This window comes from Perca fluviatilis, chromosome 2 (genome assembly GCF_010015445.1).
Source record: "Perca fluviatilis chromosome 2, GENO_Pfluv_1.0, whole genome shotgun sequence".
Taxonomy (NCBI): Eukaryota; Metazoa; Chordata; class Actinopteri; order Perciformes; family Percidae; genus Perca; species Perca fluviatilis.
The window spans coordinates 42,043,484-42,060,749 of NC_053113.1; the positions used below are offsets into that span (position 1 = coordinate 42,043,484).

The 17,266-nt window shown below is 41.4% G+C and overlaps 1 protein-coding gene across 1 annotated transcript in view; it reads right to left on the reverse strand.

The window, feature by feature from the left end:
* cntn5 (contactin 5) overlaps positions 1 to 17,266 on the reverse strand; it is a 137,365-nt gene that overhangs the window by 13,811 nt on the left and 106,288 nt on the right. The window contains 5 exon segments of the mRNA XM_039787472.1: positions 693 to 842; positions 7,239 to 7,397; positions 10,209 to 10,329; positions 13,312 to 13,487; positions 13,889 to 14,016. Of these exon segments, the coding sequence (XP_039643406.1) occupies positions 693 to 842; positions 7,239 to 7,397; positions 10,209 to 10,329; positions 13,312 to 13,487; positions 13,889 to 14,016 (734 nt within the window).

Here is a 17,266-nt window from a genome sequence, read left to right on the forward strand (position 1 = left end):
TGCTCTGTTTTGAATTTTGCACTCTTTTGTTGACATTTGGATCACGGATTATGATTTTAAGGATGAATTAGCACACGTGTGTGTAGTTACAGTAATTAGTCCGTTAATTATGCTGAAGCGATAGGACCGATAAATAAGCCACTTCCAAGTGACCCCTGACCTTTGTAATTATAGTATTTTATGGACGAGAAACGAGCAGATAGTGAAGCGGCACGCTTGATCCAGACCGTCTCAGTCCATTTCTGCTCACCATAAACAGTGGATTTTGCTCTGTGTCTTTGCCTCAGGGCATTAACAACATACAAGACTGTTAAATGAAAAGACATAACTACAACAAAATTGGTTCTTGTTCTCCGCTGCTCTGTTCCGTCACTGGTAGGTGAATGTGAATGTGAATGTGAATGTGTGTGTGTGTGTGTGTGTGTGTGTGTGTGTAATGACTGGGTCATGTGTAAATGTGTGGATGTTATGGGAGAGAGAGAATCATCTGTATACAGGGGGATGTATGACTGCTGCAGTACTTATTTATTGTTTATTTTATTTTATTATTTTTTAACATTATATACAGCTCTCAAGCTACAATAAATCATCAGCACTATATTATATATGATTCTGGACTCTGGGTGAATATGTATGTCTGTCTGTCAGAATGTGACTAGAATGTAGTGTTTATCCAGCATTGATGGCTTTACCTGCTTCTTTAGTCCTAACTCCTCTTGAAGGCGCACTGGGATCTCCGGTCCCGATGGCATTACTGGCCACCACCCTGAACTCATACTCCACCCAGGGGTTGAGCTCCACAGCCATGGCTGACTCCATGTCCCCCGTCACTGGGTCTGGGTCTGCAGACAAGAGGGTTGCTTATGTATTTATTTAACCAGGACAAGCACCACATAACAAGTCCTGTACTACGGTTTACATTATGTGCAGTATGTGAAACAGAGGTGCCCAAATTCTTTCATATGAAGGGCCAAACGTATCTGGATAAAGGGCCACGGGCCAAAAATGTGAAAATTTATTATATTTAAAAATTTTATGTAAATCTAAAATAAAATTTTGGCTGACTCAAAGTCAGTGACGTAAGCATGGCTCACAGCACGTGAGGGAGAGCGGGAGAGAGAAAGAATACCATAATTCTTCGTAGATAAAACTTACGTACGTTTCGTAGTCATTATTAGTTAGGATTTTAGAGCACTTCTTAAAATAGGACAATAAGCATGAGTGTGTCAAATGCGATGGCGGGCCAAAACAAAGGGAGCACAGGCCCCAAATTTGGCAATCTTGATGTAAGACCTTAAGGGCCCTATCTTGCACTCAGCGCAATTGCCTTTGTACACCGACACATGTATCATTCCTATTTTGCACCCGTTGCACAGCAGACTTTTCCCTCCACAGACGCACGTCGGTAAATTAGGGAATGTATTTGCGCTCCCGGGGGCGGTTCAGCGAAAAGAGGAGGCGTGTTCCGGCGCAAACGTTCCCTGGTGCTATTTTGCAGTTTCAGAAAACAATTCTGCCACTGACCAGGAAAAACCTGGTCTAAAGTCAGTGGCGCTAGTCTAAAGTCAGTGGCGCGTTATTCAGATGCTATTTTAGGGGCGCATGTTTGGCCATAATGTAGCGTGTGCACAACCGCATAGACTTTGCTTCTCTCATCTATACGGACGCATGCCGTTCCCATTTTTGCAAACCATATAAAACCAACATAATTACAAGGAAAAATATTACTGAAAATGTCGCAGCATTCTTTGTGGCTTGTGTTTTACACAACATTTCCATAAATCATGGATGTGTTGATGACATAAATGAAGAAATATTAGAGGACTTAAGGAGACGTGATGTTGAACTCCGGCGGGATCTGGTCCGGGAGTGGCCATGCGTGGACGGAGATGGGGGAGGGGAAGGGGCACAACAGGAGCAGGTGGTGCGTTTGGAGGCCCACACTCCATGGCTGCAGCAATCCTCTCCAGACTTGAGGAGATGCACCCGAGAGGCCGCAGCAACATTGCCACCCGGCCAAGACGGGCATTTGTTACTTTGCCGCATCCCGGACAGCTCCCGCTGGCGTGCACCAGGCAAATCCGCCGTCATAATAGCAATCCGCCATGGAACAAGCGCGCCTGCTCTTAAAGGGAATGTGAGATGACGCTCTGATTGGTTTATTGCACGTTACGCCCTAAAACCACACCTAGCTACTTCAGACCAACCCATTTAAGATTTGCGTCGAGTGCAAGAGTCATTTATCCCGACGGTATAATAGCAACAGCGCCCGAGATCCGCCCACAAAGCTACTTGCGTTTCAGATCGTTAAAATATCTGTAAAGTGTCTTGAGATAACTCTTGTTATGATTTGATACTATAAATAAAATTGAAAAGAATTGAATTAGAAGAAGAAGAAGAAGAAGCAGAAGCACCCGCGAAAACTGAAAAGGAAAAATGGAGCGGACTTTCCTTTCTAAACAGTGAAAATGTAACATGCAACATACATACAACCTTTTACTATTCTCCTGAGTGCTGTGTTTGTTTCAGGGATGTAATAGAAGTATTTTAGTTTTGATTTGTTTACATGATGCTGGGCGCACCCGCCTCCGTCACACAAACAATGGGCACATCTCCTGACACAAGTCACGCTACAATGTGTTATCAGTGAGTGTCCGAAATCTCGTTTGGTCGTTCCCTAGTTACATATGATGACTTTATGACGGCTTCAAGACTGTGTCAACAATTACTTTCTGTTCTGTTCCCTAAAACTGGGGGACAATTCCTACACTGTTTACACCTGGGTGTGACAGCTGTGAGTTGACACTTTAACCTCATAGCCATTGTTTTATTTCAAATCTAGTATGCTGGAGTACAGAGCCAAAAAACAAAAAAGTACCATTGTCTTATCTTAAGGACTGCACAGTATGACGCCTTCTCTCCAGTTTCACTGTGACTTGGCAGATTTTTACACCAGGTGATGTGGATACACCATTTACTTGAAAATGTGTATGTTTGATGTCTGTACATCAGCTTACTCACAGATTTAGAGCACATTAGGAAGTATAACTCATTACATAGAGGGAGGCTGATTGCAGTCCATTTTCACAGTATCTACAGAGGACTTGGAGAGCTATGCAATTACAAATCACATCCCGAGACGGAAAAAAAAGTCAAGATTTATGAATGTGTTGTGTTGGAATTTGGAATTGTTGGGTCTCTGTAAATGATAGTGTGGTCTTGACCTACTCTATCTGTAGTGTCCTGAGATAACTCCTGTTAGGATTTGATACTATAAATAAAATTGAATTGAATTTAATGTATTTTGAAGAGAATTACGAGCAGGTAACACAACTAATCTAGTTTCCTGAGGGCTGCCAAAGTCGACCTCCGTCAATATTGATCCTGCGACAACAAACAAACACTGACTAAAAGCATATCCATGTCACAAATGAACCAGAGGTCTCTCTGTGCTAACTAAGGCACTGTTCAATGAAGCTGAGGAGCTCCCACTCTTATCATCCAAAGCAGCCATACTGAGACCACTCTGTCAAGCAAGCTGTTCTTCAAACATGAGCTGATAACTCTGTTTGCAAGGAGGGCGAGCTAAAAGCCCAATCCCCTTCATGCTAATCTTAACAAGTTCAACACTGACCATACATCACAGAGTCCTAATTGTGCTTTATCGAATTAAATGTGGCTGAAGAGACATGATGTGAGAGGAGTGTATACAAAGTGTGATTTATATATCTGTGGGGATGAATCATTATCACACCTTAAACTCTGCTATTATTATCACACGGCATATTAAGATGGATTACACACAATGCTTAGCAAGCCTTCATCCTTTGACGCTAAGTAATAGTAATTGATGGTTTTTCTGTCAAGGTACAGGGAAAAAAATGAAGTTAATACATTTTTTAAGCAGTGAAAGCGCATCTATACTAAATGAACATGGATAAGTCTTATAATTCAAGCCCTAAAGGTTAATTTCCCACTAACCGCTGATATGACACTGAATAAAATTCAAAGCAATGACATTTGGTATTGGCTCCAAATTACTTTACAGCCAAGTTCACACATAAAACCAAAGAGAAAGAAAAAAACTGCATTACAACTTCTTCAACAGGTATTTGGGAAAAGATGAGTTTTGTCCAGAGCAACAGTGCAAGACACCTTGGGGTCTCATTTATAAACGTGGCGTACGTTTTTGGGGCTGAAAATGTGCGTACGCCACTTCCCACGCAAAGGTTGTGATTTATAAAAAACAAACTTGATGGGAGAATGTCAGGTCCTCCATGCAAACTCTGAATCATTTTGGAGACAAAATAGGAATTGGGGACGCAGATGGTGAGGTGGTGAACTGAAGTCAGACTGCAGAGATTAAATGGGAATAAGATTACTCGTAATATTTTCTAGTACTGATGCCTCACGCACATTCTTTCACTCCATATCATCCACATTACCATGAAGATGAAATCCAGCAGTGTTATTTGCGCTTGTACTGAGTGATAACTGTTCCATAAACACCTTGTAAAATCTGCATGGAATACTAACCTGACTCCGCCAGATGGATTGCTTCACATTTGCTCGGCATATCCATCTGGGAACTTTCCGTTGGAGAACTTTTGGGAAGGGGCGAAAATACTGGTTAGCTGATTGGATAAACCAGCTGTTTATCACCTATGTTGGCGATAGACGGGCCAAATCAACCAATCAGATCAACGAAGCGTATGAAAATACAACCAGTGCCCCTGCTGCTGCAGGCAAAGCATAGCTTGTTAGCTCAGCAAGCAAGCAACATGTCGGTAAAGGATATTTGCTGTTTGTGTAACGAGAATTTACGAATAAAAGGCACCCTTTCAGGTTCCCGGTCCATATTCCGAACGGCTCCAAATTTTCTGTCTCAAGATGATAGACTGATTTGCGAGTGGAAAACTGGAGCTCGCGAGATCAGGACGGTCTCACGAGGCTAATGGAATACAGGATAGCATCAAATACCCTAGCATTAGATAACGGCAGATCACAGTGTATATAACTAAATATCTGTCTTTAAAACTGTGCATATATCATCAAATATCAAAGTCTGAAAATACAGCCGTTAAGCTCTCGCACAATCATTACCCTTAATGTCTTCGTTATCAGTCCGAACTTTAATAGTTCATGACAAAACCTGCATGAAGAAAAGTTTGTTTGCCTATTACACTTTATTTCATCTTCAAATTGTATCTCAGAGTGAGGGATACCACTAGTTGATGCTGTGATTTTAATTCAATTCAATTTTATTTATAGTATCAAATCATAACAGAGTTATCTCGAGACACTTTACAGATAGAGTAGGTCTAGACCACACTCTATAAATTCCAAAACCCCAACAATTACAGTAATTCCCTCAAAAGCAAGCATTAGCAGTGGCTATTGCGACAGTGGCGAGGAAAAACTCCCTTTTAGGAAGAAACCTCGGCAGACCCAGACTCTTGGTAGGCTGTGTCTGACGGGGCCGGTTGGGGGTGTGATGAATAGTAGCAATAATAGTCACATTAAAGATAATGGAACAGTGACTTCGAAGGTCATCGTGGAAGTTCATGTCATAGCAGGGTGTTTTAGCAAGGTGTTAACAATCACAAATTGTTGTAAACATATAAATACTGCGGTGAACCCGTGCGTAATGCTGCGTGATGGCACTGCTGGCCCTGCAGGAGGACTACGCTAATGGAAGAATCAGGAGAGAAAGAGACTTCAGGGACCATGACGATGACTGGCTAATATGCTGATTTAGATTTTCTAAAGCTGAGCTCTTGGATCTATGTACTGAATTGGGTCCAGTAGAGAGGGCAACGTGCCGGAACCGTGCCATCCCGGTCTAAATACAGGTCCTCGCCACTCTGGGGGAAACCGGCTGTTTCCAGAGGGAAATGGCAGACAGCTAAGTGTTTTTAAAAAAATAAATATTATATATAATCTTCAACTTTATCACTAAGGCTTGTTTGGATATAATATATAGTTCTGTTAAATCTTATTATATATGTCGGCTATATCGAAGCTGTCCCCGAGTGTGTAATGTCTGCTATTTTGGACGTATTATTAATATACTGTATGTAGTCTATAGATCAATGTTCCATACACTGTGCAAGAACAGTCCGAAATTATAATTCAATTTGCAGCAATTCCTGAACGTGTGAGAAGTTTTTTGCTTTTTCTCCGCCAGTCGTCATGATTCGGCATGATTCGGTGTAACAAAAGAACAAAGGCCAGGGTCATTAACATACTGATCAGCATTCACGAGGTGCTTTACATTGACTATTTATGGTTAAAAATGGGCGTGTACAGGGAGGTATAAGAGGCTGATCCACGTACGCACACTTGTAGGCAATCTGTGATTTATAAAGGGAACATTGCTTACAGGTGTGTGTACACACGGTTTTATAAATCATATTTTTTTCCTCGCGTACGCCATTTTGGGCTTTTGGGCGTACATACACTTTTAGTAAGGATCCTACGCACAGTTTTATAAATGAGATGCCTGATCATTACTTCTGGATTTAAAAGTATCTTTGTGAGAACTAGTGCAGTGCCCATGTGGAGCACGTGCCTGTTTGGAACGGGCTGATTGCTTGGTTCCTAGAATGTTTGATTGTTTATTTATTTTTCACTGCTGAAATCATGATTTTATAACTGTGACATCATCTGACAAAATCCCCAAACACATGAGTTAAAGACAACAGCTGTGCTGTGAGTTTGGCTGTATTTACTTGTAAAATGATCACACAGAGAGAAAGTTAGAAGCGATAGAGTGTCTATTTTACTTTTCCTCCTGCACAGCCCCTATCTGCAGTACTAATGACACGCCCATCACATAGATAGAAAGACCTCACTCTGTCCGGACAATACCGGCGTCTCTCTTCTACAGAAAGTCGCTTTATTGAACCTGCCCCCGCTGCTGTACAGAGGCTTGTAGGCCCTCCGTTAGTACTGAACCGCAACCAGCCATCTAGGGATGTAGCAACTCCCCGCTGCTGTACTGCGCACGCGGGAGAACACACACACACACACACACACACAGATTCCTCGATGTTTAGATATATAAACATGCCTTGCCACAACAATGTTTATTTGTGTCTCTTGAAAGCAGTAACCTTGCTCTCGTTGGGCTGGTTTACCATCTCCGTACATGACTTTGGGCAGGATTAAGGCCTTTGTATATGGCCCCACATTAACCTCACAGATCTAGAGGCTGCAATTTGCTCTTTATTGATTACCTGTTTTGACAGTTTGCCAGCCTAATGAAAATGGGCTGCGGGCCTGTAAATTATAGGTGCTGATAGGGCTGTGGTTGTCCAGGCCACGGGTCCAGGACAAGGTGGCCGTGGTATCAGTGATCTCCTCCACTATCACCACTCCAGGGGGTCCAGGAGGACCTGGTGGAAAGAGGGGTAGGAGACAGATCAAATTACAGGTTTGAACCAGCAATGCTTCAGAAATGTCATGACCAAAGGGAAGAACAAAAGCAATCTCTGTTGCTGTTTGAATCAATTCCACCTGGTCCATATTTTGATGTCTTAATCCTTCTTTGTTGCTGTTAGATACACTAATGAATGCAACCATGCAAGCATTAAGTAGGATGTGCATATGGTGACAACATCAATTCTCTGTTGCGCTAACAGACAAGAACATGACATACTAAACTGAACCAGGATTGGGGCTGACACAGATCAGCTGCCAAGGACTTCACGCTGATTCAGGCACATTGAAGCTTTCTTTTTTGGAGTTTCCTGTGTTTTAATACAGCTGAACATGTGTTTACCTCAGTCTTCAGAAGAAAATGTAATCTGCAAGTGCAGCAAACGTCTAAGGACTCTAGGGGGAACAGCTGTAAATGAAAAGCTGGCAGCTGGTGCGCTCAATGAAATCCAATGTACTGTGTCCCCAAAAAGTGCCCATTAGAAGATTGCACTGAAAGGTACATTTGCATTTCGGGCCACTAACATGCATTGTGTGTCGCTATAGGAACAGTACCCTTGTTTGAGTGTGGCCACACCATGGCATATATCCTCCCCTGTATTAGCGCTTAAAGTGATGGTTCGGAGTAATTTCACCCTAGGGTCCTTTGCACCATGACCTCGGGAAGTTAACACTCTCTCAGAAACTTACTTGCCGGTCTAACATTGGGAGAGATAGTAAGCGTCGCTGAATGGCTAATGGATCGAAGTGTCTCTTAACATTACCCCACTAATGCCGAAATGATACCAAAGGTCTACACTAGTATATAGGTTATGCACTCATAAACGATGGATTGTAAAGTTTGTAAGTACACCAGAAGGTTATGTAAATAACACTTAGCTTGCTGCGCTTCTGTTTTCTGCGTTGTTAAGTATTGCGTGCTGTAAGACGAGTGCTTAGGATACCACAATACACACGAAAAGAGATGCAACAAAAATATTTATTAATTTAACTTATTTTTTAAAGTAAGTGCTGTAGTATAACTAGCAGGAGACAAGTAATAATTGAGGTAAGTTTGGAGACATTACCTTATTTAATCATTAAATTAATAAATATTTTTGTTGCATCTCTTTTCGGTGTTGTAATTTGTAGATGTCCCTAAGCACTCGTCTTACAGCAGCAACAACAACAGCAGAGAGCAGAAGCCAGCAGGCAAGTGTTATTTACATAAACTTCTGATGTACTTACAAACTTTCCAATCCATCGTTTTATGAGAGCATAACCTATTTGTACTACTGTAGACGTTTGGTATCATTTCGGGCATTATTAGTGGGGTAATGTTAAGAGACACTTCGGATCTATTAGCCTCTGCGCTAAGCTATTCAGCTGATAACGCTACTCTACGCTAACGCTCCCAATGTTCGACCCAGGTGAAAAAAGCTTCTGGGGGGGTGTTTGGCTCAAGGTCATGGTGCAAAGGACCCTAGGGTGAAATTACTCCGAACCATTACTTTAAAGGAACACGCCGACTTATTGGGACTTTAGCTTATTCACAGTAACCCCCAGAGTTAGACAAGTCCATACATACCCTTCTCATCTCTGTGCGTGTTTTAACTCTGTCTGACGCCCCCAGCGCTAGCTAAGCCTAGCACAGATCCTGGAGGTAACCGGTTCCATCTAGCCTACTGCTCCGAATAAGTGACAAAACAACGCCAACATGTTCCTGTTTACATGTTGTGATTTGTATAGTCACAGGGGGTACAAATAACAAGGTCATATGAGACACAGCCATCTTCTAACCGTAGACAAACTGGGAACTATATTCTAAGAAGGCGAAGCACTGCTACTTCTGCTACTTGTGATTTGCTAGCAGCACCTGCAGCCCTGTGGTGAGGAGCAGAGAGTTCGCCTGGAGTTCGCTCAGAGTTGGAGTAACAGAGTCAACAATTACTAGATAGTAAAAGCATAGTGACCTTGTTATTTGTACACCCTGTGACTATACAAATCACAACATGTAAACAGGAACATGTTGGCGTTATTTTGTCACTTATTCGGAGCAGTAAGCTAGTTGGAACCGGTTACCTCCAGGATCTGTGCAGGGAAGTACACACGGCGATACACTGGAAAGAGCAAATTATGTTTAACCATGTATCCAGCTAATTTAAATAGCTTACGTTACTGTATTGTGTGAACAGTTAACTTCATTTAATATTGTATGTGGTGTTTTCCACCAAGACAAGTTCCTTCCAGAGACTATTTTGCTGCGTCCGGAGCTTAGCGCCGCCCAAGATGATTGTGATTGGTTTAAAGAAATGCAAACAACCCAGACCTTACTCCACGGCGCTGGGGAGAGAGCTCTGGCAATGCGAGACTCAACAGCCCCGGAATCTGATCACTAGACATTTCAGCCAATCTGTTCAACACATATTAAACTTGTTCATGCAGATAGACCGTCTGTACAGCCATACTCACAGTGACCATAACAAATTACAAGATATAAAGGTCAAAAGAGGGGTGTAGAAATCGTTGCTGTGCAATTGTCTCCACCAGGAGCAAACTTCTGCTGCACTTAAATCAAATTGGAGCCAATTTCCTACATTCAGAGACACCATGAACATTATTTCACAGTAATGTTGGTGATGGCTTCCTGTCCATTTCCACTGGATGAATAATTCGGTATGAGATTAACATAGTGGTTCACTCCAAGGCGACAGTGAGTCACCGCCTCCACTAAAGAGTGTACACGACATCGTAGTGTACTGGTGCAATGACACACATAGCAAGCTCACCTCGAACCAGAAGTTCCGCCTCTGCAAACACAGTGTCAGCACTGGTCTGGGCCCGGCACCCATACTTCCCAGCATGCTTCAACAAAATGCTCCTAATCATCAGATCCACTGTGGAGGACTGCTGCAATTGGAGAAGAAAAGAATAAAAACGTAGGTATTAAGCAAGCCCACAGTAAATGTGCTTGACACGAAATAGTGTGATTGCTTTACATCTTGTAGAGGCTCATGTGGCTTGAGAGATTCGTGTTTAATTCAGGTGCTTGCTTGCTGCTACATTCCTCAGCTAGTCGTATTTTCACTCTGTTGAAATGAGAAACGCCTAAGGCAAGGCTGGGAATAATTCAAGGTCTACAGGCAGCTGTTTAGCACGAAACCTGATTAAAATTACAAACCATGCATCAACCAGGAATCTGTTGTGGCTGTAAAGGATTGTCACTGCAAATACTTTTTTCTCCAGAGCATGGGTAGTAGCAGAGGACACATCAGGACAGATGGGATTTTAACATCCACTGTTGGTAAAGGAATAGGGACATAAAGAGGACTCCCCACTCTTTTGCAAATTTGTTTTCAACTTCATTTTATGGTTTAGTCACTAATGATTTTCTAATGAGTATTACGGAGAGGGGAAATATAAGATATTGCTTTGTAAAAATATAAAACTAAAGTAAGCTTGTTGAAACTCGAAATGTCTTTTTTTTTATGTTTGCATCTAAAAAGGGATACATCAAAAAGAGTAAACTGACTATTTCAATTCAGTATAACACACAGAGTATAACACTCAGTCATGATCCTGGGTTTTGTTTGGGTTTTGTTAGTTTCCTGTTTTATTTTGCATTTGTGTGTTTCCTGCATTGTCTGCCCCGCCCTGATGTGTTTCACTGGTTCCTCATGTCACCTGTCCCTCGTTACCACCCTGCTTTATTTGTGTATATTAGACGTGTTGTCTTGTTCAGTGTCAGATAGTGTGCGTTTGTTCCTGGCTTTCTGTGTGTACTTTCCTCCAGTTTGTTGTCCTTCTAGTGTTTCTGGATATTCTTGTGTTGCCTGTCTGTTTTTTTTTTAAATCCAGCAGTTTTTATAAAAGCTTGCTTTTTGTTCAATCAACCTGCCTACTGGTCTCCTGCATTTGGGTCCTCCATTTAAATTTGCCCGCTGTGACATTCTTTCCCGATGTTTTCTTTGTTTGACTGTCATCACTCTTAATCTCCTAGGACACCAAATATTGTAAACCAGGGAAAAAAGGAACACCGAAAACATAGCGGCCCGCAGGGGTCCAGCACGGAGAAGAAAGGTTTAGAGGTCAAGGTGGAATGGCAAAGTTAACAACGCAACCATGACATTATAGGGAGGCAAATGTTAAATGTCTCTTTGTTTGGGTAGATTCAGTTTTTGGCTGGGTGAATTTAAATGACATCTCCCTCAGAGGATCCCTGACCCTGTATCTCTGACCTATTCTAGATGACTAAAGTCAAACAGACAGGCAAACCAACAGAAACACTCAGTACGTTTACATGCACACCAATATTCCACTATTATTCAGAATATGACAATATTCCGAATTTGATACAGGTCATGTAAACAGCATATTCCGGTTGGATATTCCGAATAAGGCCTTTTCCCAAATATAGCATTTTTCCGATGAAGACGTGGGGTATTCCAGTATTATTCAGGTTTTAGAGTCAATGTTTGGACATGTATACAGCGCATTCGGAATATGCGTCTCAATCTGGGTTTTTACCGCAGGCTTATGGTTAGCTCTGTGCGTTGTTATGGTTTCTGTACACAAACCAACCAGCCAACAGTTTGCAAGGCTGGAGACCCGATAAGAAGGAGAAACACAGCTACTTTTAAACATTATCAAAGATTTTTGGATATGCGCAAACATCGCTACGCCGACCTTTTCAAGAAGCTGGTTGAAGGAATGAAAGAGGGACGCTGTGTTCACACGCTTGAAAAAACTTTTGCACAGCTACATGTAAACGGGGATATTAGTGGAATACTCACATGGAAACAGCTTAGTCGGAATATCGTCTTTTTCGGAATAAGGGCATAAAATGGAATAGTATGTGCATGTGAATGTAGTCAATGAGTACAATTAGACTCGTACAATTCAGGAGGGGCCTGACTATTATCAGTTGGTGTGTTGCTGTGAATGGATTTGTATCCATGCTTTTTAAAACCCCTAATTTAATAAGGAGGATGACGTTTGATCTTGCATGTTGACCAAAGCAATAATGCACATTAACAGAAATATCTATTTCTAAGTTTGTCTTTGACATTATTTTCCTTCCTATTTCTTATTCAAAATCATTGTGTGTTTCAAGCCTCATTACCTTTCAAAGCCAGTATGAGTCATTCTCTATTTGTGTTAAAAGATACAATTTCACGGGTGCAATTCAAAACAATAGACTAGACTTTGATATACATGATTATATGGTTCAATGCAAGTCTTTGATGATAACTGAGGTAGTCTGACCTTTAGCGGAACGGATGTATTACAAGTGTATTTAAACTCAATATATGAAAAGTGCAAATGGAAACAACCAGGGTTCAAGTTACGTGGGAGCTGAGCTTCCATTGAAGCTGTAAAATTATACTGTAGGGGTCGCTAATAATAAAATAAAAAGTTTTTCAATGTATTTAGTATTATTTACGTTAACGGAATAAATATGCTTAAAGAATCCAAAATATTCTATTATTATTATATTATATTGCACCAACTACGCCTGCTGATGAGTGTGCGAGCCGTGTACGTACTTCGAACGCTATTTTTTTTATTTATCATCATCACCAACGTTAGTTATTTTAGAGTCCCTCGCAAAGCTCAGATTATAATTCGAATTGTGGAAAATAATGTTGACTTCAATAGGTTGATCCACAAGATCAACACATATGGTCAAGGAGTCAGTTCAATGATAGAAAACAGCCATCTGTTTACACTTACCAGGCAAACAGTTATACAGACAGACAAATAGAGCCACAATGGATGGCTGGTGGACAGATGGAAAGAAGGACAGACAGGTAGATAGATAAAGAGATAGGACCATAACCAATATGATTCATTAACTGTGAGTCTTACTTTTGCTCTTACTCTTGCTCTTACTGTTTGGATGTATTCAAAGTGGCCGCCATCCTGTTGAAAGTTGATTGGTTTCTGGTTGAAGAACCACTGGAAAGCCACGTCCAGAGTTGTGTCATGTGTCGCCTTGCAGCTCAGCACCACGCTCTCCCCCACGGTCACTTCCACTCTGCTCGGGCTAAGCTCCACACGCATGGCCTCTGGAAGCACAAAGCTGCTGCACTGTCACCTCAGGCTAACCAAAAGCTAGTGTCAAACAGCTGCATCTAACTGTGGCATCACTGCCAGAGCGATCATGAGAAGCCCAAACCCTAACTTGGGCAAAACACACTCACCTTTGTGGGCTAAATATCCTGCTTGGCTCTGGTCTAGACTGTGTACAGTGCAGCCGTGAGACAGAGGCCTTTACGCTGTTAAAGTGTGACCTTGTAATATGATTCTTGAATGTGAGAGCCGTTAGTTCACGGTTGAGCAAGCACAATAAATTTCCTGGCACCCGAGCAAAGGTGGCGGGGGGGGGGAAATGACATTGGGGACTGTTTATTGGTGGCCGACTTGTGCTAATTTGGCAGAAAATAAAGGCCCCCAGGGCATCACTTACCTTTTACCCACAGTATGGCCGTCATCTCTGCCGAGCCCAACTGATTCTCAGCCCGGCACACATAGGTCCCCTCATCCGCTCGGCTGGAGTTAACAATTCTCAGAGTATTGTTCCGTAACAACATAATCCTGCGAGAAAGGACACAAAAATCAATACTGTTATGAGAAACAAATTCACACATTGCTCTACAAGTTGAGGCACGAGGTTATATGTGTGTGGTTGTGCTCACTTGGGATGAGATAAAATGAACTGCTCAGATATTTTTGAAATAATCATCCACTAGAGATTCCAGTGGAAAATATGAGTATAAAAAAAAATGTTTACAGCTAGAACATTATTATCATTGAATTGAAGGACAAAAAACATCTGATGGTAAGTTGTTTGTGTTACGAAAAAGCTCAGTGGACTGAGGGATGTGAAGTCAAGAACAATGTCTGTGTTTGTTGTGTAACCTTCAATAAGAACATAATGAAAATAAACCCTTTTCAGTATAGATCAATCAACAATTTAAATGTTTTAATGAATCTGATCTGCAGATAGCACTAAGTAGCCCTATATTGAAGAGGATTAAAACACAGAGGCTGTTACAGATAGAGGTTAAGGTAATGGGGACACTTTTTCAGTAAAAAATAAAAATAAAGGTGACGTATTGATGCCAAGAACAAAGAAAGACAGTATTCCTCTGACTTCCAATTAGGGTACAATGATGCACTGTATCGGATCTGGTGCCTTTTGAAATAAAACAATAGGCTGCCATTTGAGTAATTACAGTATAATTTAAAAATCATTAAAGGAAAACTTCAGAATACAGTTTGTGGAGAACACTACACAACGTTAGATAAAAAAAAACATGTTATGTTTAGTTGTTCGTCTGCATCAATATTTCCATAAACCTAAATAAACTTCCTGAGAATCCACTTGACAAACCCTAAATATTGCTGCATTTAATGAATCTACAGCAAAAGCTTTCAAATCAAGATTTGCATACCACCGAGCGGTCCTCCAGGGAAACACAAGCGTAATGGAGAGAAAAAAACAACACCACGTGCGCATGCATTCATAAGTAGCCCCTTTAACCAGCCAAAGGACACGAGCAGTATGGTATTAACATTTCACTCTGACTTGTAAATAATAGCTGGAGAATGAAGTGTTTGACATCAGATAGAATAGCATGTAACAACAAGCAACCTGGAAGCAGGTGTGTAAGCAGATTGCTGCAGAGCAGGAATCACATAAAAGTATAGTATTGGGAATTATGTAGAGCCACTGCTCTCCCCTCAGTGTCCGGTACAAACCCCCTTTTATTCAAAATCTAAATATTCATATCACATTTGATTTACAGCATTGCTCACAGAGGTGGGATGAATATTTACAATGTTTTTTATTATTTAAAAAAAATCACCTTTATTTATCCAATCAAAATGATGGTGGGCAGGGGTGAGGTATTCTCGTCTTTGTTCCCTCATTCATACTGTTTGGCATTTATATTTACAACACTAAGCTCTATCTTTTGTCATGAGCAATGTGATTGAAATTGGCAAAGAGAAACTCACAAAGGCGTGACCAAATCTTGCCACACACAGACAATTCAGTAGCAATCTGCAGCCACGAGACATTTTTCAGATTAGGGAGGAAATGCACATCCGACAAGGACACCGAGGCAGAAAGGACAAGATAGGGACTGCTGGCTATACAGAATATGCAAATAAATTCAACCTTAGGAAATTTAAAGGAATCATCAGAAGATCACAGCAAACCTACATAGCATTTGAAAACATATATTTTTTCAATCTGAAGCGAGATTTCTGAGGTGAAGCCAAATAGACTGCTACAGAATGCTCATTATTTACACATGAAATCAGTAACCTATAATACATTTTTAAACATTTCACAAGTTTTTATAAAAATTATGCGCTGTCTGACTCTTCAACAAAGAGCGTGTGGTTTTTTACATAGTTTCAAACTAATAGGATTAATACTTTCTGTTTAAGAGACAAAAGCCCTGAACATTAGCGGAAATCCATGTTAATTACAAACCCTCATTAAGTCAGCACAGCTGTCAATGCCAGATAAACGTGAAGCTGTTTCGATTCCTCCCCTGTTCTTCCAAGAATAGAACATCTCTCTATTCATAAACTCTTTACTTTACCATAGGTAATGGCAGAAAATCTTTGAAGGAGTCACCCTGGCCAATACCTGAAAATGCACGGCTCGTATGCTTATTTCACCTTTTTCAGATAGAAATCACCCTTGATCTCCAGTTGCCCCCCTAAACACTGTTATCCAATTCATTAACTCAATATACAGTAGAACCGGACCAATGAGCGCTCCTGCTGGTGGGTGATGTAACAAGAGCTCGATGAACTTTGTGGTCTTGACCGGTCTTAAAATAAAATCCTGAGTCCTCTTTATCGGAGACCGAGACAAGTGCGGTCTCGAGACGGGACTTGAAGATCTCGAGTACTACAACACTGATACATATAATGTTGGTTTAAATTTGATCAGCACTGCCTAGTTTTACAGCTTAATCTGAGTTCGGTCTGAGTTTGAAGAGAGAGAGAGAGAGAGAGAGACACAGAGATAGAGGGTCGTCTCTATCTCTCTCTTGAGCCGCTTCTATACCCTTTGGGCCCTATTTTAACGATCTAAGTGCATGGCGTGAAGCGCCTGGCGCTTGTGCGTTTAGGGCGTGTACCACTTTTGCTAGTTTAACAGCGGGAAAAACGGCCCGTGCGCCAGGCATTCAAAAGGGTTGTACTTAATCATCTTAATTCATAGGTGTGTTTTGGGCGTAACATGCAATAAACCAATCAGAGTGTCAGCTCCCCTTCCATTTAAAAGCCAGGCGCGTTTGGACCTTGGCGCATTGCTATTATGATGGCGGATTTGCTAAGCAGGAAGAAAAGATTTTCAGGAGAAGAAACTGATCTGCTCGTGCGTGAAGTGAAAGCGTGCGAGCAGATCATATCATAATACTATTTGACATTGTAATATTTTTAGTTGTAATCTTTTGGATGTTTGTTGAAACCGAAAACGTGTTCGGTTTTCCTCAGTTACACCTTTTCTGTTGCACATCTACATCCACATCCACAGAAGGAGAGTTGGTCTTTAATGACTGTGGGCCTGATTTTAACGATCTAAGCGCATGGCGTGAAGCGCAAGGCGCAGGTGCGTTTAGGGCGTGTCCAAATCCACGTCTGCTAGTTTGACGGCAGGAAAAAAGGGTCTGTGCGCTGGCCGCATGGTTCAGGGTTGTACTTAGTGTCTTCATTAATTCATAGGTGTGCACCGTAATATTTTTATTTGTTCGTATTTTATTTTTATATTTATTTTTATTTATTTCGCGTGTATGTGTGCTGCTGCGCTTCCCTGTGTGTG